The sequence below is a fragment of the Antennarius striatus genome, chromosome 5 (genome assembly GCF_040054535.1).
Source record: "Antennarius striatus isolate MH-2024 chromosome 5, ASM4005453v1, whole genome shotgun sequence".
Classification (NCBI taxonomy): domain Eukaryota; kingdom Metazoa; phylum Chordata; class Actinopteri; order Lophiiformes; family Antennariidae; genus Antennarius; species Antennarius striatus.
The window spans coordinates 17333968-17360651 of record NC_090780.1 but is presented as its reverse complement, the minus strand read 5'-3'; the positions used below and the strand labels follow the sequence as shown (position 1 = coordinate 17360651).

Sequence of the window (26684 nt, the reverse complement as noted above, 5' to 3'; positions counted from 1 at the left end):
ACCTTAGGTGTCCGGAGGGGACTGGACTCACTGTTACAGAACGCTTCATCAGAATTGTCTCCACAGTTGTCCTGCCCGTTGCACCAGTAGCTGTGGCCCACACAACGTCCGTTCACACACCGCCGGTAGCCCTTCTTACACACACGGTTGGCTGGAAAATATGTCGGAAAAATTGAAAACTCAGAATATAAATATCAACAAGAATGTGATCCAGACTATTTTGACTGACAATAATGCTACCACTCACCACAATAGGACTGTTTCTCATCAGATTTGTCCTTGCAGTGGGCCATACCATCACAAGTCAGGGTGTAGCTGATACAGTCGCCGTTTCCACACTCGAATTCATCAATACTGTTGCATGTAGTGTTGAGAGCTGTGAGGCAAAGAAAGAAAAAGAAGCGCTTTAGGGTTTTACTTCCACTCAGGCATGCGGTTTTTTTCTTTGAATAGCTTCACGTTTCCTGCTTCCTGTATTACCCGTGCAGGTGTTATCTTCCAAAAGCTTTCTGTCTCCACGGCAACTGCAATTGACCCTTCCCTCAGAGGTCAGCAAACACAGGTCCTGACATCCTCCATTGTTGACATGACACTGAGAGAACTCACCTTTGAACATATGAGAAAAGATAAAGAATGTTAGTCACATAAACCTCCGCCTGCATGTTCATCCACACACCCAGAGTTCAAAGGGTGGACCGAGGGCTTTGACAACCAATCAGATTACACACTCAATCCGGAACAGTAGCGGATGTCATAACTCACAGCTGTTGGTGTCATTGGCCACAGCGACGATGCCCATCGGCTGCTGAGGAATGTCGGCGCGCAACATCTTCATGTCTCCTCCGGTGTATTTATCGGCCCGAAGCACCGCCCTCCTCACCCAGTCGGTCCAGAAGATGTAGTCCCCATACACAGCCAGGCCGAACGGATGCACGGGCTCGTTCTTCAATACCACCTGCAGGGGGAGCCACACCCACAGTCACCACCTCAATAAAATGCAGCCTGTCCTGTGAGAACCACACATCATTCACACAAAAACCTGTGTGTGTGTGTGTGTTTGAGCGTGCACATCACTCACGTAGCGCCGACTGCCGTCGTACTCGCAGCGCTCAATCTTGTCCAGTGTGGCATCAGAGAAATAAAGTTTTTCGGCGCGGTGGTCGATGGCCAGTCCGTTGGGGGTTCGGATGTCGCTGCCGATGATCACCAGAACGTTGCTACCAGTCAGTGTGGCTCGCATGATGCTGGGAGATTGCTCATTCCAGTTGGTCCAAAACATGAGACTGCAGGAAAAAGTCTGAATCAATGACGAGTATTTACAGAAACGTGAATTATTGTCCAGTAAATCCAACCTGTGACACTCGTCTAGGACGAAGGCTCTGGGGTGGTCGTCTCCTGCCATGGTGACCACGGTGTGTCTGTCAACGGCTCCCCAGTGGCTCTGATCCACCGTGTGTCGGGTGATGGATGACGTAGTATAGCTGGTCCAATACAGCATATCCCAGGCCCTGTGGTACGCCAAGCCCTCCACTGAGCCAACATCTGAAAGACAATGAAAGAATAGAGGAAAAGCAAAGGGAAAAAGAGAGGAAAGACATTAAAGACAAGCAGGAAAAAGAAGCACGTCAATCCCATCGCTATGTTAAAAGTCCAGGGACTGTTTGGCAGCGGGTCAGTGCTGGCAGACCGCTTTGTGAGTCTGGGCTGAGGACATAACAGCTTGGTTTAAATGATGAAGAACACACTGTGATTTGAGGCTTTCGTCCAACAAATAGCTCACCGAAAAGGTCACTATAACACTTGTCGCTGGTAAATTACTTTCCATCACACTGAATAGATGAGAAATCAAGTCATTTTTTTTCACTATCGTGGCCTTAAAACTAGGTTGTGAGCTCCTTTGCCTGCTCAGAGACCAGAGGACACACAGGAGTCAGCCAAAATGGTGGAATGCAACGTTTAGTGGCGGCAGATGGAGAACAGCTGCTTTTACTGGTAAGCAACAAAACATGCACACACAAACACACACAAACACACACACACAAAACGGCGTGTCGTAAGAAGAGCACATTTGAAAATAACCACATGTAAGAGCACTCCAAAAGCCAATAATTGTCAATCGTTGCCTCCTTGTTCCAGTTACTGCAATAGAACGGGGAGAATCTAAAGATCACAGCGACCTTTACCAGCGCTGTACATGAGCTCAACCCCTCTATTAACCGGAGAATCAGAGAGCTCCCCCACAAGAAGGAAGGCTTTACACGACATCCCAACATCTCCACCAGCCCCTGACACGAATCAGCATTCGTCTGGTTCCTGCTGTGAATGAAGCAAAGCGACTACATAAGGAAGCAAAAGGCATGCAACATGAAGAACCCCCCGCCCCCCCCCTGCTTCCAGTGCTCATAAATCAGTTCCCTAAAAATCAATGAGGAGGAACATGAAATCCATTCAACTCATTTCCTCTTTCTTTACTGCTGTTAATGAAATGTAAATGTTCAGCCTGCAGTGCTCCCTGATCAAATCCTTACTTTTCGGTTCTGTTTGTCTTTTCGTTGTTGACCTAAGCCTATCCGGGTTTCTGTACACTTTCTTTTGTTGGTTAGTCATATAGAGGAGCTGGATTTTATAGGACTTGAGCTCAGCCTGTTATCCTGACGGTGGTATTTTTTTTATTGCAGTTATCTGCTCTGCGTATGATAACAGTTCAGTGTTTGTGTTCAGACTGGCACACAAAAGTTACCCTGATTGTTAGAATAAACACTATTTCACTGTTTATACATGACATCTGTGTATGTTCTGTGCAGAGACGATGCTTATAGAACGTGAACAATTCCTTTCGGAAAATGAACAAACACCAGACCCTGGGAAAAAAAACTGTTTGGCCTGGGTAGGCCCTCCCACAGGGAACGGGTCGGCCCATCTCCTGCCTGTTCTGTGATAATCAGTCCAGAGTTCACCTGCCATTTACTTGGTTTCATCTTCACTTGGCGTTCAGCTATTCGTCTCTCTTTTTCTCACCCAGAACTGTGTCAGCGATCCACTCCTAGGAGACAGGAGTGAGGGCTGATTGATGGCCGGGTTTGTCATGAGGAGGAGGAGAAGGAGGCAACTCTCAGGTGACGAGAAACCACCCATTCTCAACAGATTGGCTTTTAATCCCCCCATCAGAAAAGAAATCAGGATTATTTCACCTCAACAGAATGGACTAATGTTCATCCAATCTGAGGCTGGCTGTCTGTGAGGACCGGAATGGATTGATTCACTTGCAGCATAATGGAGGCCACTTGAATCGCACAATGAAAATGACTGAACGTGTTTCAATGCACAATTTATAGAGACGATGGTAAATCAAATGCATTTGTGTGTTTTTAATCTACTATTGGACATCCGTCTTCACTTCTTTTTTATTGGCAAGTCTTCCCATCATCCTTGAGGAAATGATAAGAAATCTGTGTGATGTTATTTCTGAGCAAACAGTGTGACTAATCATTCCCTTGTGTACTGTCAGTAGTTTTATGACTGCCATTATCCGTTTTGAGCAAACCGAAGGAGAACACCTCCACGGCTGAAGACAGGATGTCACTGATGAACTCTACAGGTCCGGAGGATCCACCAGCCAACAGCAGTGACCCCAGGCTGGTCGATGTGGAAAAGATCCTCGTCCCGATCATGGACGTCCTGATCCTGGTGCTGGGGGTGGGCGGCCACAGCATGGTGATGGTGATCCTGTGTGGGAGGCGGAGAAGAGGCGCGGGGCTTATCGGAGCGTCCCCTCAAAGGGCGATAACGGGCACGGGGACGGACGCCCTCCTGTTGGCTCTGAGTGCTGCGGACCTTCTGTTGCTCTCTGTGCTTCCTTTCCACACCGTCGCCATAGCGATGCAGCACTGGCCCTTTGGGGACTTCATGTGTCGTCTGGTGGGCTTCTTGGGGTCCGCCTGCTCGTCTGCCAGCGTTTTCACTCTGGCCATGCTGGCGGTGTGTCGTTATCTGACTGTCGTGCATCCCAGAAGAGCCTACAGCCTCCTGTCACCCCAGCGGGTGTCAATAGTCTCTGCGCTCCTCTGGGTCCCGGCCTGCTGCCTGGCTGTCCCGCAGCTGGTTTATCGCTTTGTGGGCGCCCAACACCGAACCCCCGATGGTCTCGGCTGTTTTGCTTTCCTCTCTCACAGAGACCAGCTGATCTACGGACTGTGCCACTTCCTCATGGCCTTTTTACTTCCACTGGTCACCATTGTGGTGGCATACATCAGGATCTACATATTCCTGTGGGGGAGTCGACATGCCGGCAGGACACCCCAGGTAGAACGCTACCAGAGCAAAGTGACCCAGACGTCGGCGATGCTGGTGCTGGCTTTCACCCTTTGCTGGCTGCCGTCCTACAGCCTGACCCTGGCCTTATTAGCAGATAAAAGCTCAGGGGCCACGGGGGCCTCACCGCGCTATGGCCCCTTCAGTGTGTTTGCACGGCTCATGGCGACCTCCTCTACAGTCATGAACCCCATCCTTTATGTGCTGATGTCACAAAAGTTCAGACAGGACTTACTGAGGCTGTTCAGGAGGGAGAGGCAGACGGCTACAGTGACTGTGGCTATGACTGCTGCTGACAGTAAACCAGCTGACGGCTAATCTGACACCTGATAGCACCTGACACACTGAGCAGAGTCTACTGGGACTCACAGTAAAACAACATGCAACATCTATGCCGGTGGTGGTGGTGGGGGGGGGGTGGATCTACAGGAACAGCAGAACAAACAGCCCTTTATCACTCAGTTTAATGTAAAAGACATTTTGGTGAATAGCACAGAGCACCTGTGTTTTATTGTGACGGTAACGTGAATTTATGTGCGTAGAACTGCTTTTGTGCTGCCTGTAAATTTAAAAAAATGTTCATCCTTTTGTGTCTAGTTTCGTTATAAATTCAAAAACAAAGATTCCTGGTTGTGTTTAGAACTTCTCTCCTGTGGGGTTTTCATGTTTTCAGTTCAGATTCTTTGTTACTCACTATAAAAGTAACAGAATCGATTCTAATGACAGGCCCAAGACGAGGGGATACTTACTCTCTACCACAGTTTTGCGGTCAGATCCGTCATCGCTGATCTGCTGGATGTTACCGAAGTGGATGTCGCTGTAGAATACGCGGTTAGTTCCTTTTCCTCCACCTCCTCTGTAATCAAAAGTGAGGGCGATGACGTTCTTCATGTGCTCGGGTTCCTCGAACGGTTTGATAGGCGCGTTTAGGTTGTTTTCATCCGACAGGTGGACGCTCTTTAGAATGGTGCGCTCCGAGTAGAGCAGGTAACCGTCGTAGTCGCGGCAGCTGCAGCCGTCTTCAGCCAGCATGCCGTGAGCGCAGGCGCACGTGCGCCGCCCGTTACCGCTGTAGAGACAAAGCTGCTGGCAGCCGCCGTTGTTGTCACTGCAAACGTTTGTCCCTGTATGTACAGGTGAGATCATTAACTACTAGAAATGTTAAAAAGAAACACAAAAGCACACAAACATCACACTTCTTACCTTGCTGTCTGGCCCTGTTGAAAACCTTGATGTCTTTGAGCTGCACCCCAATACCCGTCCTCAGAGACAACGAATCTGTGGCGTTGTCCTTGTTTCCTCTCTTTATGGAGCCGTTAGCATGTGTCCTTTTTCAATCCATACATACAGAAAAATTATTACATTGTTACGGTGAACAATTCTGAAGCTCACAGATCAGAGAATTCAGAACAAATATGCCAACGGATTGACTGATGAATGTCTCACCTGTCACTCCAGTAAATGTAGTTCTCAAACACAGACACAGAGAACATGTCCATGTTGTTGTTGGCGAGCACCACTTCCCTGTTCTCTCCCGTCTCCAGGTTGATGCGCTCAATCTTGTCCGTCCGGGCGTCACACCAGTACAACAGACCCTCCTGGAAAACAGCAGAGGTTCAGGTTCCGTTGTGTCTGTGATGTGATCTCAACGTGAGTGCGGTCGGTTATACTGCACCTCGTAGTCGACGGAGATGCCGTTGGGCCAGCTGATGCTGACGTTGACCAGAACAGCCCTCTGAGAGCCATCCAGACGGGACCGTTCAATACGTGGGTACTGGCCCCACTCAGTCCAGAACAGGTAGCTACACACACACAGTTAAGCACACACACAGATAATAAATCAGACACTAAAGAGAGCTTCTGGGGCTTCTGGAGCTAGAGCCAGTGTCCTCTGTGTCCTCTCACCCCTTCTCCGGGTGGACAGTGATCGCACGAGGTTTGTCCAGGTCCTGGGAAATCACCACATATCGGAAAGAGCCATTCAATCTGGCGACCTCGATCACATCGAAGCCTTGATCCGTCCAGTAGATGTTTCCTGAGTAGAGGACAGTGATGAGCAATAACACTTTGCCAGGTGAGCAGCGATGCATTTATTTATCTTGTCTGACCTTCATTCTAAGTAAATTATTCTATAAATTATTTTCAAGTGTTTTTTTTGTCTTTGGTGTGTGTGCTTTGCGTAGTTCCATGTGTCAGCGATGTCTCCCACCTGCTATCCAGTCCACAGCGATGCCCTCCACCCTGGCGATGCCGTTAGTGACCACGTCCTCCCTCCATGTTTGGTCCCTCTTAGCCCTGCTGATGGTGCACAGGCCCATGTCCACCCAGTAGATGGTGTCATTAGCTGTGAAAATTACAAAGACATGATACAGTTGGATAAAACATCATCTTATGCATCCACTCATATTAATGTAGCAATAAATTAAGCTCTTCATTCAGTTCAAATACATTGATGCGTGTAGCTCTTTCTGATCTAGCACCAGAGGAAAAAAACACGTGTTGCTGAAAGAGTTACCAGCATGGAAATCTATGCCCACAGCCAGGGAGGTGCCTGAAACCGGCACCAGGGCATCTGACTTGTCCGATGGGTCCAAAGGAATCCCACGTATGCCTTCATGCACAGAATATAGCAGGAAAGAGCCAACCCCTACAGCCAAAACATTTCTTGTTTTCAGTCAAAGGCGTCTGTTGCATTACACATTTATCATTTAAATCAGGAATGCATTGCCTGTTTGAGTGCGTCTTACCCTCACAAGACTGTTGCCCGGTACGGAGGCTGTATCCTGCAGTGCACATGCACGCTCTGGTGGTTGGGGAGGTGGGGAGACACAGCTGGGAACAGTCTCCATTGTTATTACTGCAAAGATTGGTGCCTGAGAACACAAAATCGTAATGACACATAAACACAACCAATCACAGAGTTGTTACTGAGACATAAACAGACAAAGAGGCTACATTAAGCAAGCAAAACCGACCACGGAACAGTTATGGGCTGTGATTTTTATACTTTTATATAACAGCACTCATAAAAGCTAGTTTCACAAAGTAAAAGCTGCATGTTGTCAGAACAAGTTGGTGCGTGTGTGACAGCGCTGCACCTTTCTGCACGGTTTCATTGTAGATTTTCATGTGCATCATGGGGGATGTGCTGTTCCGCAGGACTTTCCAGTTGCCACCATCCTTCTTGTCACAAGTTCCTATTTGGTCAGTTCCTTGGTCTGCCCACCACAACTTCTCCCCTAAAAAACAGATGACGTGATCAAAAATGACTGAACCTCCACATACATCTAAATACTGCAGACCTACCCATGATGGCAAGAGCAGTAGCTTTGGTCAGTTTTCCCTTCACCCCCTCAAGGACTTCCAGTCCAGATCCGTCCAGGTTACAGCGGTTGATGGTGCTGTTTCCAGAGCTGATCCAATACAGCTGCTCGGTGTCAAAGTCAATGGAGAGACCTGGAAAACACAAATAATGACGATGATGTGTGACGTCCTGCCCTGCCAACCAGGCACGTGGCGTCTCATGCAGTCGCAATGTGTCACCCACCAACGGGGCCTTTCTGGTTGGTGAAGAGGATGCTGTGGTTGCTGCCGTCTGTGTTGGCGATGTTGATGCTGTCCCCATCTGTCCAGTAGAGTTTCCTGAAAGGGGCAGGCAGACAGAATTAGTAACGCTGCAGACACTTAGCAAGAAAGAGCAACAACTTCGATTTCAGCAAATCAATGTTGACTAAATAAGTTGGAGTAGCTCACTTTCTTCACAAAAAGGTACATTTAACTCACGAATAGAAGGAATCCATTCATCATTCATCCAAGATGTCTTGTCAGACCTTGAAGTTTTCTCTTGTTTCAACAACAACCAAGCATTTCTTTTTAAATAAAATCTATTGTAAATGAGGAAATAATGTATATAATTACAATAATATCTTTATAATATATATAAATCTAACAATAATGGGCTGCCTGGTACACTTGATGAATTGGTTTTGTCCAGTTTGCCATCTCCGTTCATTTGTTTCCGTGCAGCTATAATTTTTACTAACTGTTTCTCAATTTCAGCCCAACCAAATTAAACAAATGTAAAAAAAAAAAAAAGGCTATGAATCATCATCTCCCACACCACACACTAATATAAATACCTTCTTTTTTTTTTTTACTTTCGAAATTGTTCTCACTGAACAGCACAGAGGACAGAGGATAATGGGATGGTGTGTCCCGGTGTTTAGACTGCCTGTCGTCTGTGTTTAAAGATCATTCATCCACTGCTCCATCACCCACTTCCTGTTCAATCCTACTGCATCCACCACGCCCCTCACGTGTTTGTTAACACGCCTTTAAATGAAGTATCCGGAGCGCTTTAGCTCCCACATTCATGCACACACACACACACACACACACATGCACACACGAGTTGGTCCATCCCTGAATTTCTTTGCCCACACCCAGTTCTGGACGTATTCCGGGCAGTATGTTTGTGTGTCAGGAAGAGGGGGCATCCCCCCCCCGCCCCAGCATATGGATCCAGCATCTGCTTCTCATTTTCCACCATCCCAACAATGGTCAGAACGGAAGCATTTCTCCCCTTAAATAGGTTACGTCTTTGAAGGAGATGAAGGAGTACACACACAAACACACAACAACAACAAAAAATACTCCAGGAGGCGGAGCCAGTTCTTCAGATAATATTCTTCATCCACTTAAAATACTTACAAGCAGCCACAATCCGGCCGGGCAAAATAAATACATAAACACAGATGGTTCGTCTCTTTTCTGCTGGTATGAAGAGAGGCTGAGGCCTAGCCTTGTGCAGGGGGTGGGGGGTGGGTGGGGGGGTTGAGGAGGTGTGAGGTTTCAAACGGGGGAGACGGGAGGGGAAATTGAACCTTTGCTCAAAAACGTGGACGTAAAGTCAACACTGGGAATAGAAATACAGAAATAGTGATAGACAGTGACTAAGACACTGGCTGTAAATAATTCATAGAAAATCTCTGAGCAGAGACGCTGTCTTTGAAAAGAGAAACGGAGATTGACAGACGACAAGAGCAACGGAAGGGGAAAGGTCAGACGGGGGAAAAAACTGAATCAACGTGCAAAGTGAAAAAATTAAGACTGCGACTGCAGACACTGTGTATGTGTTTGTGTGTGTGTGTGTGTGTGTGTGTGTGTGTGTGTGTGTGTGTGCGTGCGTGTAATCGCATACAACCAACCCCAGTATTGGATGCAGGACCAGACAGTGAGGTTTGTCCAGGCCCTGAATGACAGCGTTTTTAAAGGAGCCATCAAGTCTGGCAACATTGATCTGTTTCTTGTTGGCATCATAGCTGGTCCAGAACAGGTTCCTGGAGACCCAGTCCACTGCCAGCCCGTGAGCATTCGGCAAATCTGAAGGAAAAACACACACAGAGTTGTTAAACGACTTTCTTATTCACACCACCCAAAGTTCAACTTAATAGAATGGAGCCATAGCACACAGTCTAAAGACCATGCTGATGTGTTCAGCTCCCTTTTTGTTCTGCTGGTATAGAGTTGTTGGCATTCACTGACTCTAAATGTCGCTTTCCATTCATTCTATTTGATGCATAAATGTTTTGGTAATGATGGACCTGCATGTTGTTTTATTTCATTTTGCTCCCTTGTCTGTCTAGTTCACAAAGTGTTGTTACTGTTACAATTGGCCTCAGGCTAACTCCGCTTTATTGTATTTATGGCAGCTGTATGGTACCTCACAAATCAATAAATACATGGTAGGTAATCTGGGTGTAAAGGTGTAAGGCACAAAGTGCATTTAGTCCCTTGATAGTTTACATATATGTGTCATGTATTACATGAATTAAATCGGTTACATGCAGATTCAGAATCATAAATCCACAGTGTGTAAACACAGTTTGTGAACCAGAGCATGAAGCCACAGCTGAGCCCCTTTAAATACCAAGAAAAATATTGTACCTCTGAAACAATGCACTGCGCTGAACCTCGTTTTAATACAAACACTGACGGCCACTTGGACAAACACAAAAACATTGTCAGCTGAAATTATGTGGGTGTTCAGTGTGAAAAGAGAGTAGAAGACAAGAAATGTGAAATGTGTGTGTGTGTGTGTGTGTGTGTGTGTGTGTGTGTGTGTGTGTGTGTGTGTGTGTGTGTGTGTGTGTGTGTCACTCTGATCCAGGAAAAAGACTTTATTTCTCTCTGACAGCCATCAATTCTCTCAGCTGATAATGATCAGATGTGTCTAATGTTATCAGGTAGAAGCTGACGTCCATCTCCATCAGTGGGTTTCAATCATGGCTTTCAGGTGTGTTTCTAGTCTCTTCAGAATAATTTGAAATCTAGAACCATGTAAATGTACTTAAACACTGGTTATTGGCAATAATTAAGCATGATACAATCCAGAAAGGCTAAAGTTAAAGCTACACATTCTAAGCAAAAAAACGCTTTCCACCAGTCTATGTTTAGAGTAAAAAGTCTAGACACCATTTTCCTTATTTTTCTCTTCACTGACTGGTATTTGGGGCATATTCTGCAGTGACATTGACGAAACTGTAATGAATGGAGCCAAAACTCCACATTTAAAAAGTATATGGGCAAACTATCAAAATGAAGGCTGAAATATCAGAAGGAACACTCTGAGCCTCAGGCTCAGAGTGTTCTCTGCCATGTTGTGTTGCGTCCTCCTCACCAGCAGAAACCACCGTCTCAATCCCAGTGCCGTTGATGAACGCTCTCTTAATAGTCTGGGTCCGGACATCTGACCAGTAGATACGTTGCTCCAGGGCGTCGTAATCCACAACGGTTACGTTGTCGATGTCAGGCACCGTGAAGGAGATGATGTAGTTGTAGTAAGGGTTCTCGATGTCCACACCCCTGATCTCGATCTGACGAGCGTACAGCAGGAACTGCCGAGACTCTGCAGGATAGGACACGTGGTGACATGCAGATTTAGTCATCCAGGTCATGGTGGACCTCTGCAGTGAGTAAAGTCAACTGGACGTCAGTTCGGGAACTGAAGAAGCCTCTTAGATGAGACGACAGATCTTTAAATTTTTCTTCGTCCAGTTGATTTTATTCAACGCAGAGATTAAATTCCCCAAAGCATGAACATTCAAGGGAGTAAAAAGGAGTTAAATGCAGCTTCAAATCTAAAATCAAACGTTTAAGTGCACATTAAATCCAGTGTGTACGAGTGGATCTGAACATTATTTCTGCTACCTGACCACAGCTTATCCGGTCACACTGTGAACTCTAATGACAGCGTCTAGCTGTCAGATGCAGCAATGAAGCCGCGACAGTGACTGAATTCAATCGGCGCTAATACGTTACAACTGCACTGGCCTCAACAGTCCCATCATCATTTCACTGTTTAACTCAAATAATAGAAAGGAGGAGAGAAGGGGGGGAGGGGATAGGGTTGGGATTGGGGGTGCGGGGGGGATAATGACAGTGTCAGGCTGCACCAGCCGGACCAGGACACGTGGTGGATGGTGAGAGATGAGGCTGACGCCCGCCTCAGACAGAGTAGGGGCTCTCCGTTCCATTACTCCTGGAGATAATGGGAGGTGTTCCCCTGAATACTAAACACACAGGTGGAATAAGCAGGCTGCTCTGGCTGATTCGCACCAGACACGCTACACGTCTGTGCTGTCACAGCGCTAGCATGTCAAACTGAGAAAAAAAATCAACCTAGTTTAATCTCCGCGGTGGTCCCCAATCATACCTACAGAAACGCATCTGCAGGGGCACAGACAACCACCGTCTAGAGAATAAATGTTCACATACACCCATCCGTGCTCACCGTAGCAAGTGCGCCTGTCTGGAGCCAGTTTCATGAGATGAGGGCAGGCACAAGAAAATGTCTGATTGTAGTTAATGAGGCAAAGATGAGAGCAGGGCTCCTTGCCGTCTTTAGCTGCACACGGGTTTGGAGCTGGGGAGAAATCAAAGAGGAAAAAAATAATCCAGAATGCGTATTTAAACTCACAAATGAGCGTGTGTCACATCTCCACATTTTAGGACAAGAGAAGTCATGCAGAATCTAATAAATTCACCGGCCCATCAGATGAGAATATTTTTATCTGTGTGTATGTGTGTATGTGTGTGTGTGCTTGTGCGTGTGTATGATTCCCACCCTGCGGCTGTCTTGATGGATGGTAGACCTGGAGGTCAAAAGGCTGTGTGTTGGTCCTCTGGACCACCGTAACATTGCTTCCCGTCCACTTGTTTGCCTTGGCCAGGGTGTTGGTTCTCCAGTCCGTCCAGTAAACCTCTCCACCATACATGGTGACGGCAAACGGATGAGACAGATACTCATGTCCCCGTAGAACCTCAATCAGCCCGGAACCGTCATACTTGGCTGAATAAATGGCATCAGACCTGCGTAAAAGGCACGTTCGTTCTTGGTAAATGCCTGGATGGGACTACATAAAGGTGCCTGGATGAGTGTTCTAATTTTTTTTTTTAACCTGGCATCAATCCACAGGATGCGACGCTCCAGATAATCCACAGTGAGTCCATTTGGCCAGCCTCCATTACCAGTTTCCTTATGGATCGTCTTCCTGCCTTCTCCGCTCATGGATGCAGCTTCAATCCTGGGCAAGCTGGCATCCCAGTCTGTCCAAAAGAGGATCCTGCCGCAAAAAAAACACAGAACAGGGGCAGTTATTAAACGTATCAGCAACAACGGTTTACACAACATTCACCCATACCACTGTAATATGAGTCAAAGTCAGTGGTGGAGACGTTACCCATCCCGGGGGTCCAGGGCAATAGCTCGAGGATGCTCCACCTCCCCGGCCAGCAGCGTGGTTCTCATGGTGCCATCCAACTTGGCCACCTCTATCTGATCCAAGTTGCTTTCTACCCAGTAAATGTTTCCTGCAATCCAGTCCACAGCCAGGCCCTCGGGGGTCGCCAGCCCATACTGGATCACCACATCGAAGCTGGTTAAAGCTACCAGGACAGTCACAAGAAAAAGAAAGAAGGGGTTATCTTATTTTATACGTCTTTCAAAGATTTCATGTGACTTGATAAGCCATCATACCCACTCCCTTTTTGAAGCAGACCATGAATATGATATCCTTGGTTATTGAAAGTTGTCCAACAATTTAAGAAAAAGCAAGAAGTAACACCTTTAAAATTTACTATCCTCCATCTTTATTTAAAACTGGTTGAAAAATCACACCTCACCTAACGACTCAGTAAAATAAAGCCAGATTAAGCTCCTTAATTAATTCATATTGTATTTCATTAAGTACAATTATTTCATTAAGTACAGATAAAGGCTTTGAAGGTTGGGGTTTGCTGCTGGCAAAACCTCAAAATGTACCGGGACCTGAATCCCTGATCTGTGTCGCCGCAGCTCATACAAATGACGTACATGAGATCAGGCTATTTGGAGTCAAAGCTAACACACCTTATATCACAGGGTTAGTTTCTATATTTATGAAAAAATAGCATGATAAATGAACACCTGAATAAATACCGAATCGTATTAACTGGGGCGTGTTCGCGTTTGTGTGTGTGTGGGGGGTGGGGGGTGGAGGGGTGTCTGCAGCTCAGAAACTAAATATGTGGAGTCTGGAGGGCTAAAGAGAACATTTTCCAGCTTCTTCCCTAATTAGATATGTCGAATTGCTTGAGATGAATCATCATCCTGCAGCAATTAAAAGACAAACTGACTGTATTTAACTCACAATGCTGAGCAAACAAAGGACAACCACATGCACAGACAAGAATACACACGCAAATGCAACACGACCTTCCTTCATTACTTGTTGCAGAGTCATATTTACTTTTTTGGTAAGTTACTATCTGGACCTAAGGAAAGTTTTCCTGCCTGCTAAGCACCGTTACAAACGTTTTGGGGAACATAATATGAAGGTGAAAGGTCAAAGATCAGCACCTACAGTATCTACAATAAATATCCAGAGGGTACTTCACCTTGTTTAGAGGTTAAAATGTAACGTCTTATAAAAGCTTCCCTAAAAAACTAACACCAAATACAGCGACTTACTAATGTCTTTTTATTTGATTTATGATGATGATGATCTCGAGAAGTAGCATTGAATCATGGGAGTGGTGACATCATTGCCCATTGTGGGTCAGATACTGTTTGTTTTCCATGACACTTTTACTCTAGTTTTGTTTTGCCTGTCTCTCCTCCTGACACTTTGACTCCTCTGGTTTGATGGTGTAAATACTTCCTCAGATGACAGATTTGTCTGGGTTTATTGGAAACACTCGAGGTGACTTCAGTACACAACTCGACTAAAGTAAGAAAGTCTTATTTTAGACTTATTTTATTTTATTTTCTAGGTAAAAGGTTACATGTTATTGAATTATCTTAGAATCTTTAATCCTGCACATGACACACAATAAATGGTCCAAAAATGTAATGTGTGTACCATTTGTACAACATATTAACTGTGTTAAAATTGCACACCTCCGTTCTCAGACAGGTTCCCACGATAGATCTTGTCCTCCACCACATCAGTCCAGTAAAGGGCGTTTTGGCTCAGGTGGAAGTCCAGGGCGATGGTGTTCCTCAGGCCCGGCACCAACACACTGAACTCTCCTTTATTCAGGTCAATGCGGCGAATTTCATGGCGATTTGAGAAAATGATGAAGGGCTTGAAAAGATCTGCGGTAATGGAAAAGAGCAAACAACCGAGAGAGAGAGAGAGAGAGAGAGAGAGAGAGAGAAATGTTTCAGCCACATTGAGCTGAGTTGAAAGTGACTGTAATCCTGCGTAATTAAAAGGCAGTGTAAATAAGACAGGAGTTTATCTGTGCCTAACAGGCATGCAGACAGGCAGCAGGATGAAAGGCTGGTTGCTAGTCTCTCCGACTAGCAGTCAAAACCGCAGGCTTAAATTCATGTTCCATCACAGGCTGGCAGCGACAGGCAGACAACTATATTCTTTACATCGATGATAAATTTCAAAGTTGATTCAGTTCAACTGAGCAGTTTACATTTTTCAAACCTTGCCCTTCCGTTGCCCTTCTTTGTTAAAGATTTCTTTTTATAAAGTGATTACAAGAGCAAGAAATCAATGCCTACTCATGTTTTCTCACAAGTGATCAGCGATTGTCTCCACCAACTACACACCACCCTGATTGGGGGGGGGGGGGGCTAATTCCTGACCCCTCACCACACCTCTTGATTCTGCAGATAAATCCCGTTTCTTGCGTCCTCCCACGCCTGAACCTCATCTACATTCACTGCTGTCTTTGGACTTTCCATGACTCGTGCATCATGGTGTTTCAGTTTCTCACCTGTGCTCTTGCAGTTCTCCATGTCAGGCTCCAACTCCCAGCCCTCATAGCAAGAACATTTGACACTGAACTTGTCCTGTTCGCAGCGTTGACTGCACTTCAGGTGTTTTGCACAAAAGCTCTGAATTTGACAGGTCTTGTTGTCTGACCCCAACTCCATACCCAGAGGACAGGAGCAGATCACACCCTCGCCAGGGGCCACGCTGCAGTTATGGCTGCAGTCACCATTGTCCAGTGAACACAAATCTGTAAGACAGAGGAAAAGGAATAGCTTCAAAGAACTGTTACTGAACCATGAAGCCGTGGTTTAAGATGCAAAGCTTTTGCCTGCTGGGAAGGTGTTGCTGTTGTTTCTTACCACAGAGTTTCTCATCAGAGCCATCTGGACAGTCATCAGTACCATCGCAAAGTTTCTCCGCAGGCAGGCAGATGGTGGAATCGTTGGCACACACATGGTGGGAGAGTTTACACACCAGCGCTTCACAGTTGTCCTCATCGGAGTTGTCTTCACAGTCACTGTCTCCATCACACACCCAGGCTTTGCTGATGCAGCGTGCTACAGAGAGAGCAGAGGGTTACTTTCAAAATCACTCAAACTGACTGTCTATATTTCACAAAGACTTCACTCACCAGAGTCCCTGCAGCCGAATTTGACGGCCGGGTCACACATGTGTGTGACCCCCTCACAGTTCTTCTCATCGCTCAGGTCCATGCAGTCCGTGTCACCGTCGCAGCGCCAGCGCAAAGGGATGCACAGGCCGTCCATTCGGCACTGAAACTCATCTGTATGACAGCCTCCGGGGGGACGAGTGGCTGCAGAGAGACATCACAGCGTTGATGTGCAACTTCAAAAACTAATGAGCTATCAGTCTGAAAGCAGAGTGACATCAAGTCTTGGCAATATTAAAGCCTGAAGACATTCAAGTACGCGTTTGTAATCGTTTGAGTCAAAAGACCTCCCGCCAGTGAATAATTTATGTTGTTCCAGATGACTCCCACGACAACTAATAAATGATTATACAGAGGTATATCTACTGTACAACACCTCAGACAGCTGGTGGCATCCATTAGATTGTTGCTGATATGATTAATAGGGACCAGGGACCTATTGAATGTACTGTCTAAAATGACTACAGTGCCTCTTGCACATGAGGGAATAAAAGACAGAACACAGCAGCAATGCAACATCCATCCACCATAATAACAACCACCAGTTAGGCTGTGTTACATAAATAGAGCTATGGAAATTGTCGGTAGCTATTTGTGGAAAAGTGGATTTTAGCATCTGCTTCAGTTTTTAAAATGAAGTTAGTTAAAAGTTCCTCTCCGTTGTTAGTGAAGTATTTGTATCTTAAATGATGTCGAGTATCTTGTGCATCTTCATGTGAAGTTGTGCAAAACTACTTTGGAATGTTTAAACAACTAACTAAAAATATTCTTAGAAAAAATACCACCGCAGTTTTGATATTTTTTTATGGTAAGTGTTTGTCAGGAATATTTGTTTTTGTTTGCTGTTCTCTCTGTCCCACCTTTCCACCAATGGTGAGGCACACCTAGCTTATATTTCACTTCATCAACTTTACTATTATCTTCGGTGCTGGATAATTCCATCTCCTTAGGTAGAAGCAGCTGTTTTTGCTTTTCTATTTTTTGTCACAAACCAGTTGTGAACTTTACTCATTTATAACTTTAGTCTCATTTATGAATCTATACTTCTAATAGTAGGGACACTGACCCTGATTGGTGCAGTTTGCGTGGGTTTCATCGCTGTAGTCCCCACAGTCGTTATCCCCATCGCAGGTCCAATAATCCGGGATGCAGCGGCCGCTGTTACACTTGAACTGAGCGCTGGAGCAAGAGTGACTACAGCCCGCCTCATCGCTGTTGTCCCCACAGTCATTATCTGAAAAACAACAGCAATCAAACAATACCCGCTCTTTTGCATTATGTGGCACCCACTGCCTCAAAGGTAACAAAAAGTGGATATGTATTGAAATATATACTGTAGAAAGCAATTGTAAATTTTTTTTTTTTTTCACATTTAACACAATGGCAGTGGAAACCATGGAATACAAATGAAATGAAATTTGAGAGAAGATAAATAATGGCAGAAACTGCATAGATCAGACCATGCACCATGAGGGAATGTACCAAGTCATGATACATTGAGCTTGGAAGCGAAGCATTTTCAGTACTTTTACACCCATGCCAATGAAGAAGAGCAACCTAACATTCATTTCATAGTCACGATGGAAAAACAATCTATTCTGTCCTTAAGAACCTTCACCAAATTAGCTCTGGTCGGTTAATAGCTAAAATATCATCCAATCCTGTATTGTTTCAATATTTAGTTAGTCTGAATAATGTATTTAGAATATATAAAATATTAATTAGCGTCACATCTATCAACAGCAAATAAATGGCAGCAGTTTTGGCCCATATTCGAAGAGCAGGAAAGCAGCTTCCGAGCCGGCTTTAACCGGTCCTAGAACTAAGCTAGCATCATTGCTGTTTTGGTGCATGTTGATCTATGCACTAACCGGTCAGGTTTGGACAATGCAACTCATCAGAACCGTCCCCACAATCCTTTTCTGTAAAAGAGAACCAATGGAAGACAGCAAAGTGGGCAAACAGCACAACAAAGAATGATAAAACCAACAACACAGAATAACAAAAACACACACAAAGGTGACAAAAAAGAAGAGTGTATGTCAGAGTGACGATGGGGGGGGGGGGTCATGCACAGCGTACTGTGAGAGAGGAAAGGGAGGAGTCACCACTGTAGACGCACACAGGAGAAAGAGCAGAGGGGATAAAGAACAGACACTAACCGTTATCACAGCGCCAGTTTATGTTGATGCAGCGTCCGTTGTTGCAGGTGAACTGGGTGAGCGGGAAACATGTGGGGTAGGCTGTGGGCAGAATGGGAGCTAAGACACTTTGCTGCTCATCAATACTTGAACACATGTGGTAAAATGTCAAAAAGATCTCTACAAACAGCTGTACATCACCCTATGGCTTCAATGACAGAAGGACTTGACCCACCACAGGAAGTAGGCTCATCCGATCGGTCACCACAGTCATCGTCAAGGTCACATGTCCAGGAAATAGGGATGCAACGGCCGCTAGCACACGAGTACTGATTAGGTGGGCAGGTACGAGCTGAAAGACAACACTCGTTTCATAAATAACCATAAATAAAGCAGCAATAAATGAGTAAAAACTCATTTTTGTTGCGTTTGTGAACCTGAGCAGGTGGTGTTGGATTCGTCTTCATCGTTCCCGCAGTCATTATCGCCATCACACAGCCAACGCAGAGGGATACAGCGGTTGTTCTTGCACTTAAATCTGTCTGTGGGGCAAGTGTGCTGGTCTGGAGAGGAAAAAGCAGACAAATTAAAGGGCACAACAGGAATAAACTCAATGAAAAGGCCATTGGGTAAATGAGGGATGAAAAGAGTCAAGAGATGTGAAAGAAAAAGCAGATATTTGATCTGATTTTGTGACCTAATTTTAGGATTTCTTTTTGGACTGTATTTTATTTTGTCTAGAACAGGAACATTTCCACCACAACCACAGACAGGCAGGCGAGCACAAGGAGAGCTTTTCCAGATCCACAGACATTGCTACATTCCGCCTTGCAAAAACACACACTCAGACACATCACGTACTCACTTACGCGCAAAAATAGCAAGTATGAACACATCCTCACTATATTCAGTATTTGCTCTTATTTCATTCTGGCATCCTCAGCCTGTCAAAATCAGATGTGTGAATGTCTGTGTGTGTGTGTGTGTGTGTGTGTGTGTAGTAACTCACGGCAGAGCTCAGAAGCCTCGTCGCTGTTGTCCAGACAGTCGTTGTCTCCATCACACTTCCAGCGCTCCTGGATGCAACGATTGTTCTTGCAAGCGAACTCCCCAGACTGGCACTGGGGTGGGGGAACATAAGACGGGTTGGCTGTGGGGAAAAAAAATAAGAAGAGAAAAAAGAAGGAATGGAAGGAATGTGAAATACATGTGATGGAAAGTAAGGAGAAAGTGAAATATAGTTTCAAATCTTCAAATTTTTGCAACTGAAGAAAAACAGATTGAATTTGGACAATTAAAAGAAAAGAAGCCAAAATCCATCTGATTATATAACAGACTGAAGCTTAGCTGGAAAGTTACTGCATGGAAATTACAACAGCATGGACAAAATAACAGCAACACACGAGTCAAATCTTTCATTTTTACCCAGATTGTGTCAGAGCGGTTGAATGTGTTGACTTTGTGGTGTCGTTGTTCTGGAATGTTTATTTTCACCAACGTGGGGGCGGACAAAATAACAGGAACACCTTTGAATATTCTAGGCTCCAAAGAGGCAGTATTTATTGTAGACTTGTCGCTGCACAGCATTAATTTATGTAAGCAAGTCTGTTATTGTGGCAGTCTCCTGTATTTCAGCATTTGTCCAAATATTTTTGTTGAGCAGTTCCAAAACAACCCGCAGAAACGCAGCTTGATGCATTCTGTTTGGCGTATTGAAAATGAAATTTTATATGTTTGGGGGACCATTAGAATGTCTTCCATACATCTAAAGAAAAATGCATGTTTGAGCTCACCTTTGCAGCTGGTGTTGTCAGCTGGGTCTAGTATTTGGTCTTCTGCACAGGCACACTGCCTGCCAACTGGTGTGGCCAGACACAGACTGCTGCAGCCCCCGTTGTACACACGACACGCATTGGAGCCTGCAGATAACAAACATGTATGTGCATGAGAGTTATTAAAGATGTCAGGACTAAACCAGATGGATAAATAGAATGGGCTTTACACACGCAACGTCTTTCAAAGCACCTTGCTGCTGCTGAGCGTCGTACATGCGGATTTCAAAAATGGGCGGCCTCTCGTTGCGAAGCAGAGTGGCCGTCCCAGATGTGGTGTCCAACTTGTAAATGCTGCCGCTGCGATACTCGTTCCAGAACAAGAATTGTTTATAGTGGCACAGACCAAAGGCATGGTTCAGCTCCTGACCTTCATACACCGTCTGGTGATGTGAGAGAAGCAACAGCGAGGTGTTTGAAAAAAATACATAATAGAGCTTAAAGCATACTGCTTCATGGAGAAGATAAAATGAGATGTGATGGACCATGAAAGAATAATAGTAATACATTTTTGAAGTTATTTGAAGCTACTGAAGAAAAAAAAAAAAGGATTTACCAGCGGTACAAAAAGCAGATGACAAATTTACATATTCTGAACTGTTTCCCACACAGTAACAGTGTTACTGCAGTGGAGGCAGAGGTGGTCATATTGGTTTGACATGCTGATGTGACAGAATACATAATAATAACAGTTTTTCTCCTGTTTTCATAAAAGCAGGTGAGCTGATTGATCAGAATCAACGTGGTTTAGTGACGACATCAGCTCAAACCAGGGGAGGGGGGCACAGGTAGACACACAATACAAGAACTGGTTCACCAGTACATCGACTGCAAATTGTGGCTCTGGGATTCGAGGTGAGTGGAACAGATAATTTGATATTAGTTAATACTTGGCAGGCAGCGCTGATATTGTGGCTGAGAAAACTAAAATGTTAAAGAAACACAGAAGAATATGCGCGTAAATACTTAAACGCCATTGATCTGCATTTAAACTTTGAATTGTACAATTTCAATGCCCCCCCAAAAAAGCAAAGTGAAGCCAAAATACAACTAACACAGGTAAGTGAACAGAAAATACCATCAATGTAGCCACAAGCAGTGAGACATATTCAATATCCATGGAATATGAGTTGTGATACGACCGACCACCCACAGCCTTCAATCACTTCAGACCCCCATTTACTCACTCAGACCCCAGCTGTCGGAATAATACCTGCTTCTATTCCTGTCAAACACTTTGTCTCCAGACTGCACACCCTTCCCCCGCTGACAAACGCTTACCTTGCGTTCAGAGCTGTTGAGGTAGACCATCTCAATGCGGTCGTAGTAGGCGTCCACCCAGTACAGGATGCCCTGTGGGATGTCCAGACTCAAACCGTTGGGCCACAGCACGGTTTTACTGGTCAAAAACACGTTTCTGTTAGAGCCGTCCATCCAAGCCCTTTCGATTTTGCCTCGCTTGCTCTCCTTGGGGTCCTCCTCCCAGTCTGTCCAGTACATCCATCTGAAGAAACAAGAAGGGAACTGCCATGGGTACAGTTATCGAATGACATATGGGACTCAGACAGACAAGAGAAACTTTTATTGAGGCATCTTCACAAATCTCTGAGCGTTAACAGAAGAAAGACCATTATTTCTGGCTGCCCTGCAGCACAGAGCTCTCTGCTGAGGCAGCTCCCCAGAGTCTCTTTGTTGATCGGTCTATCGGCAAATCGGGGTCCTGAAGACTTGTTGGTCTTTCTCCATTGATGATGCATCCTGTAGCAGCTGGCTGTCTGCAACTTTGGGCTAAAATAGACACATTCGCCTTTCTAGTATATGACTGGAATGAGCATTAATCCATTTCTTTCTCTTTTTCCTTTCTTCAAATGTCTTCTCCTCCTCCGTCCTCTGAGTCTGATTGATTACAGGCATTAGTGGGCTCGAGGGATTTTCCCCTGAGAAATATGTGGACACACATCACCCTGTCACTGGAAATCCAAAGAGCGAGTTTGTTTATGAGCATATATTTTTTGGGGAAAAAGCCCAGCGGGTCAAATTAATAGGAAAAATCCATACATGCCAAGAGTCATTTGAAATAGCCTGAGCAGGATATAACTCAGTTAGCAAGCCTGTATAGAAAATCATTTCACGTACAAAACGCCTCAACATCTTAAACAAACAGTGTGTGATTATGTATAATCAGGATAATCTGGTCACTGACACAAATAAAACAAACGATGTAACGTTCTCGGCAAGAGACGGTGGAGCGGAACGAACAAGGAAAAACACACAACGCTCATCAACAGCGGCGAGCAATAAAACCACACACAGCGTGACAAAGGGGATGAGCCATCAGACAACTGATGGGTGAATATGACCCCCCATTATTATGTCTCACTACAAGCATCACATTTATTCTAGCATCCACTTGAAGCACCATCTGGATCGTGCAACACTAAACCTGGACCTGGATGTTGTTCAATGATCCGAACCTCTTTTCTCCTCCTCTCCCCACGTTCACCCCAAAACCCACTTACCCATGCAGAGGATCCACAACAATCGCTCGGGGGTGAGTCATCTTCCCCTCTATGAGAGTTTTACGGGTCTGCGAGGCCTTTTCCAGGCGCGCCACACTGATGGTTTTCTTCGGCCCGTCATCCGTCCAGTACAGGTTATCAGCCATCCAGTCCACAGCGATGCCCTCTACTGTGTGAATTCCTGAGCCAGACACATAAAGTCAGAGGAGACTTTTACTACAGGACATAAAGTCACTGATTTGAACATTTTAGATTTGAACCTTAAATGTATCCTGGAAAAAGGTGAATTACCAGCATTAGTACATTAAAGTCATGTTGATTAAATTCCTTCAAAATTCTTGTTTTCATTGGAATAACATGGAAAAATTTTGCTAAAATGGAAATCATATGTTGTAAAATGTACAAATTTTCTTAAAGGTTATTGTAGTTTATCGCTTCTTGGAAACTTTTGGAAAATTTCTGTACACATTTTTTGTTCATTTAGTGTTTCCCACCATGTATTTTAATCTAAGTACTGTAGCTGTCATTACCCCACCTTCTTTTACAATGATGTCCCTCTCTGTTCCATCAATCTTCTGTCTCCCAATGATGTAGCTGGTGGCATCGGCAAAGTAAATGAATTCACTCCCAGCGTGAAAGTCCAGAGCTCTGGGGTTCATCAGATTCTCAATGGGGATCATGTATTCATCTGGGACCTTGGCATTCATGTCCATTCCCCTGATGACCCCTGGACGACCTTTACCGTAGACCAGGAAGAGCTCATGGTCAGGTTCTGCAGACAAAGGGAAAGAAAGATTTCGGTCATGAATTCAAACAGTAAAAAACAAAACTTCTTTTACCGCTCCTATGCTCATGATGGGGTTGTTCCCAAAATTTCGTTAGACAGCAATGGGTGAACATGTGCGTGTATCCTGTGTACCGCCCACATCTTTCACTATCCTTATTTAATGTTCAGCACTTACGATGTCTTGTTTACCTAATTATATTATTATAGTATGCTATGTTGTCATTATGGAAATAGTTTTCTGCAGACTGATGCAGTGAGCTCCTCATGGCAGGAGTTGAAACACTGTACCACAAGTTGGAGTTTCCCATTAAGACGCTTTTCTCAAGAGCAAATTCTCTCCAACCCTTCCAATCATCAATTTGATAGAAATCAATGTATATTGTAAAGATCACGGGTAACCAAATGAACTCAGGGACCTTTTTATTAGCACAAGTCCACAAAGCACTAAAGTCACAAATTCTTGCAGTTTATCTTTTGACAATAAAAGTGATTATTAAAAAATGTTGTATTTCGTTGTAATGGAAACTGGATTTTCTGTCCTTGAATCGCTGTATAAAACATGGAAACACTATGAAATGTATGAGGACACAGTTCGAATTAAAATAGCTCAATATACATTTTAAATTGTCTTTGGATCCAACAGTACCTTTTCATTTTTCATTTCTCATTTGAGAAGAGCTAGGATAGGATACGTGGAATTCATAATGTAACCTAAAATTCCAGGGTTTGGCATTTCTTTTTCTCCCAGAAAGGGAAGAAGGTTCAGAATTGTGTTGTGATTGATTTGTCAGGCCCCTGGCTGTCCTTTTATCAAGCTATTTCAATGTGTGACATTACTTTAAGCTATTTAAACTATGCAACAATTAGCATTAGCAGACTATTTATTCTGTTTACCCATTTGTTTACTTAAATACACTTACATGAAAATTAAACTGCAAAGTGATCACTTTATGGTAACAATTTCAAGTGTTTTCTTTTAGCTGAGCAGCTCAATTGTTTATCCATTGTTTTTATCTAATTCAAATTCTTAGCTATTAATTTTGAGTTTCTTTGCAGATGATTTAAAAGAAAATGTCTTGATTGTTTCTGATTTGCAGCTGCAGAAACGTCCTCACAGTTCCATTACCAACGGCATTTCAACTTACTTTTGCAGGACTTGCCATCGTTACCCAGGCTGAATCCGGAGCGACAGCGACACGTTCGGGTCTTGTGACCGTTTCCCAGCAGACAGATGTCTGAGCACCCTCCTGCCTTTCCAAACTGGTCCACCTCACATGCGTGACTGCGCACTGGACAATCAGAATGAAGACAAAAGGTGCTGAAACAGCATTCAGACGTACGTGACTTGTAAAGGTGTGTGTGCTTGCCTGAGTGTGTGTCGTCTACCTGGGGGTTGGCGTCTCTGGTGGTACACATGGAGCGCTCCTCCTTTATCCACCCTGGTCACAACTTGGTAGTCCGTGCTGTTGAAGCGGTTGACCCTGATCACGCTGGTTTTAGGCTGCATGTTGGCGTTGTCCGAGTTGGTGGCATACAAATAGTTTTCAAAGACAGTCAGTCCATATAGGTGCTCAATCTTAAAGACAAAAAAAAGGAAGTGGAGATAATTGCAGAGTTGAGGGAGGCTGGCTGGGAATTCTCATGGAAGATCATGGTTAGGTTTACTTTATAAGAGTGTAAGCAGCATCAAGTAGAGGTATTGTTTTTGAGATTACTTTCATTAAATCGTGTGCTGTGTTGTTTAACTGCGGCTAACTTGTTTCCTGCAGTTCTTCTGCCACCTATCTTTGGCTCATAAACTCCATTTTCTGCAGCAATGGCATGAAATTGCATAAAGCGATGAAGTGTCTAGAAGCATTTAGGCCACAAACCAACATCTATCTGACAAAAATTAAGATGAAAGGAAGGGCAAAGGCTGTCTCATCTGAATAAATATAGGCCAGTGACTCAATGTCCCATGAGGCTATGTCTGCAGCAGCATGAACCATGAAATGCTGCTGTGGTTTATCATAGCGGGCTATGTGGAGGTCACTCAGCCATAAACAGACAGATAAAAAGGGTTGGTATGAGAGGCTGAAGAGAAGTAGTCTGCTGAGGAGACCATGGATGGAAGCTGCTATGAAACGTGATCAAATATGACCTCAAACACAGATAAAAACAAAGAAAACCAGCCCAATATTAGTTATGAAAAAATAAAGAACCCTGTGTGTTATGTCACACAGGATCAACAGATAATATCACATATTTATTTACTTTAAGAAAATGAATTATTTCTGTGATCTATAACCTGAAGGATGTGGATGGATGGAGTTCTTATCACAGGTCCACACACACACACATAGTCAGACCTGGTGAGGTGTGCAAGTGTGCATATTTGTGCCCTCAAGGTCAGTGAGTAAATGAAAACCATCACTTCCCACAGATCGCATTAAAAGCGATAACGCGTTTAAGAACCACTGTGCTGCAGCATCAACAGTCTGAACATTTAACGCTATTAATCAGGCGCTTTAATGAAAAGCCAAACGTCCACCATTCTCACGCTGCTCATAACTCATTGGACAAGAACACATTCCCACAGCACACAGGAGAAACATTAGGTCTATTACAGAAATACTAGGGAGGGAACTCTACCACACCAGAGGTCTTAGCGCAGTAATACTTAACCGCTGGCTCACACTTTTAATCTTGCCAAAGAAATTTTAATGACATCAGAAGAGGGAATATTATTAGTTTTACCAAAAATAATCAATTATCCCTAATTGAATTTGTCTTTTTTTATTTGAAAATCTGGTCCCAACTTCCAGTCATGGAAGAATTTTCATATATTTCTGAGACTATTAAGCCTATCCTGCTAATGGAAGATAATGGCAGTAATACTGGGAGTGCAGCGCTTCCAATGCCGTCGTTCTCACCAGCAGTCCCTGGATAATGGTGTGTCGGTTCTTGCCCCCGTAGTCCACCACCTCAATGTAGTCCAGGTAGGCGTCTGCCCAGTACACCAGCCTGCTGACCAGGTCCAGCGTGATGCCGTGGGGGAAGACAATCTTACTGTCCACCAGCTTGGTTCGGTTCTGTCCGTCCATGTCGCAGCGCTCCACCTTCGGGATCTGACCGTAGTCTGTGAAGAACACCTTCCTGTGACGAGAGAAGAATC

General features: G+C 44.6%; 2 protein-coding genes across 5 annotated transcripts in view; one reads left to right on the top strand and one right to left on the bottom strand.

Annotated features, from left to right (window-relative positions):
- LOC137595116 (low-density lipoprotein receptor-related protein 1-like) overlaps window positions 1-26684 on the bottom strand; it is a 74956-nt gene that overhangs the window by 14042 nt on the left and 34230 nt on the right. For all 3 annotated transcript variants that reach the window (XR_011035386.1, XM_068314966.1, XM_068314964.1), the window contains exons 8-47: window positions 26443-26665; window positions 24917-25106; window positions 24676-24819; window positions 23279-23515; window positions 22744-22924; window positions 21506-21728; window positions 20418-20607; window positions 20186-20311; window positions 19402-19542; window positions 18830-18955; window positions 18628-18744; window positions 18414-18494; window positions 17318-17485; window positions 16213-16395; window positions 15941-16138; window positions 15583-15828; window positions 14750-14947; window positions 13053-13257; window positions 12771-12935; window positions 12437-12681; window positions 12104-12235; window positions 10991-11218; window positions 9519-9693; window positions 7859-7953; window positions 7618-7767; window positions 7410-7550; window positions 7059-7184; window positions 6827-6958; window positions 6521-6655; window positions 6217-6346; window positions 5987-6113; window positions 5758-5909; window positions 5515-5639; window positions 5061-5435; window positions 1353-1542; window positions 1079-1283; window positions 763-955; window positions 481-606; window positions 248-376; window positions 32-151 (exon numbers count right to left, since the gene is read on the bottom strand). Coding sequence is in view for 2 of the 3 variants with exons in the window: in XM_068314966.1 (XP_068171067.1) it covers window positions 32-151; window positions 248-376; window positions 481-606; window positions 763-955; window positions 1079-1283; window positions 1353-1542; window positions 5061-5435; window positions 5515-5639; window positions 5758-5909; window positions 5987-6113; window positions 6217-6346; window positions 6521-6655; window positions 6827-6958; window positions 7059-7184; window positions 7410-7550; window positions 7618-7767; window positions 7859-7953; window positions 9519-9693; window positions 10991-11218; window positions 12104-12235; window positions 12437-12681; window positions 12771-12935; window positions 13053-13257; window positions 14750-14947; window positions 15583-15828; window positions 15941-16138; window positions 16213-16395; window positions 17318-17485; window positions 18414-18494; window positions 18628-18744; window positions 18830-18955; window positions 19402-19542; window positions 20186-20311; window positions 20418-20607; window positions 21506-21728; window positions 22744-22924; window positions 23279-23515; window positions 24676-24819; window positions 24917-25106; window positions 26443-26665 (6773 nt within the window). In the remaining variant the exon portion in view is untranslated. The remainder of the gene's footprint in view (window positions 1-31; window positions 152-247; window positions 377-480; window positions 607-762; window positions 956-1078; window positions 1284-1352; window positions 1543-5060; window positions 5436-5514; window positions 5640-5757; window positions 5910-5986; window positions 6114-6216; window positions 6347-6520; window positions 6656-6826; window positions 6959-7058; window positions 7185-7409; window positions 7551-7617; window positions 7768-7858; window positions 7954-9518; window positions 9694-10990; window positions 11219-12103; window positions 12236-12436; window positions 12682-12770; window positions 12936-13052; window positions 13258-14749; window positions 14948-15582; window positions 15829-15940; window positions 16139-16212; window positions 16396-17317; window positions 17486-18413; window positions 18495-18627; window positions 18745-18829; window positions 18956-19401; window positions 19543-20185; window positions 20312-20417; window positions 20608-21505; window positions 21729-22743; window positions 22925-23278; window positions 23516-24675; window positions 24820-24916; window positions 25107-26442; window positions 26666-26684) is intronic.
- Window positions 1915-5027, top strand: LOC137595118 (somatostatin receptor type 5-like). Of its 2 annotated transcripts, none has more exons than XR_011035387.1 (2): window positions 1915-1992; window positions 2137-2431. XR_011035387.1 is itself a non-coding variant. In XM_068314969.1 (2 exons), exon 2 carries the CDS (start codon window positions 3577-3579, stop codon window positions 4627-4629), a length of 1053 nt encoding a protein of 350 aa, XP_068171070.1. In that variant the 5' UTR covers window positions 1934-1992; window positions 3023-3576; the 3' UTR covers window positions 4630-5027. The 2 variants fall into 2 exon arrangements, 1 of the variants encoding a protein (XP_068171070.1); XM_068314969.1 differs by lacking the exon at window positions 2137-2431 and adding an exon at window positions 3023-5027 and having other exon boundaries at window positions 1934-1992.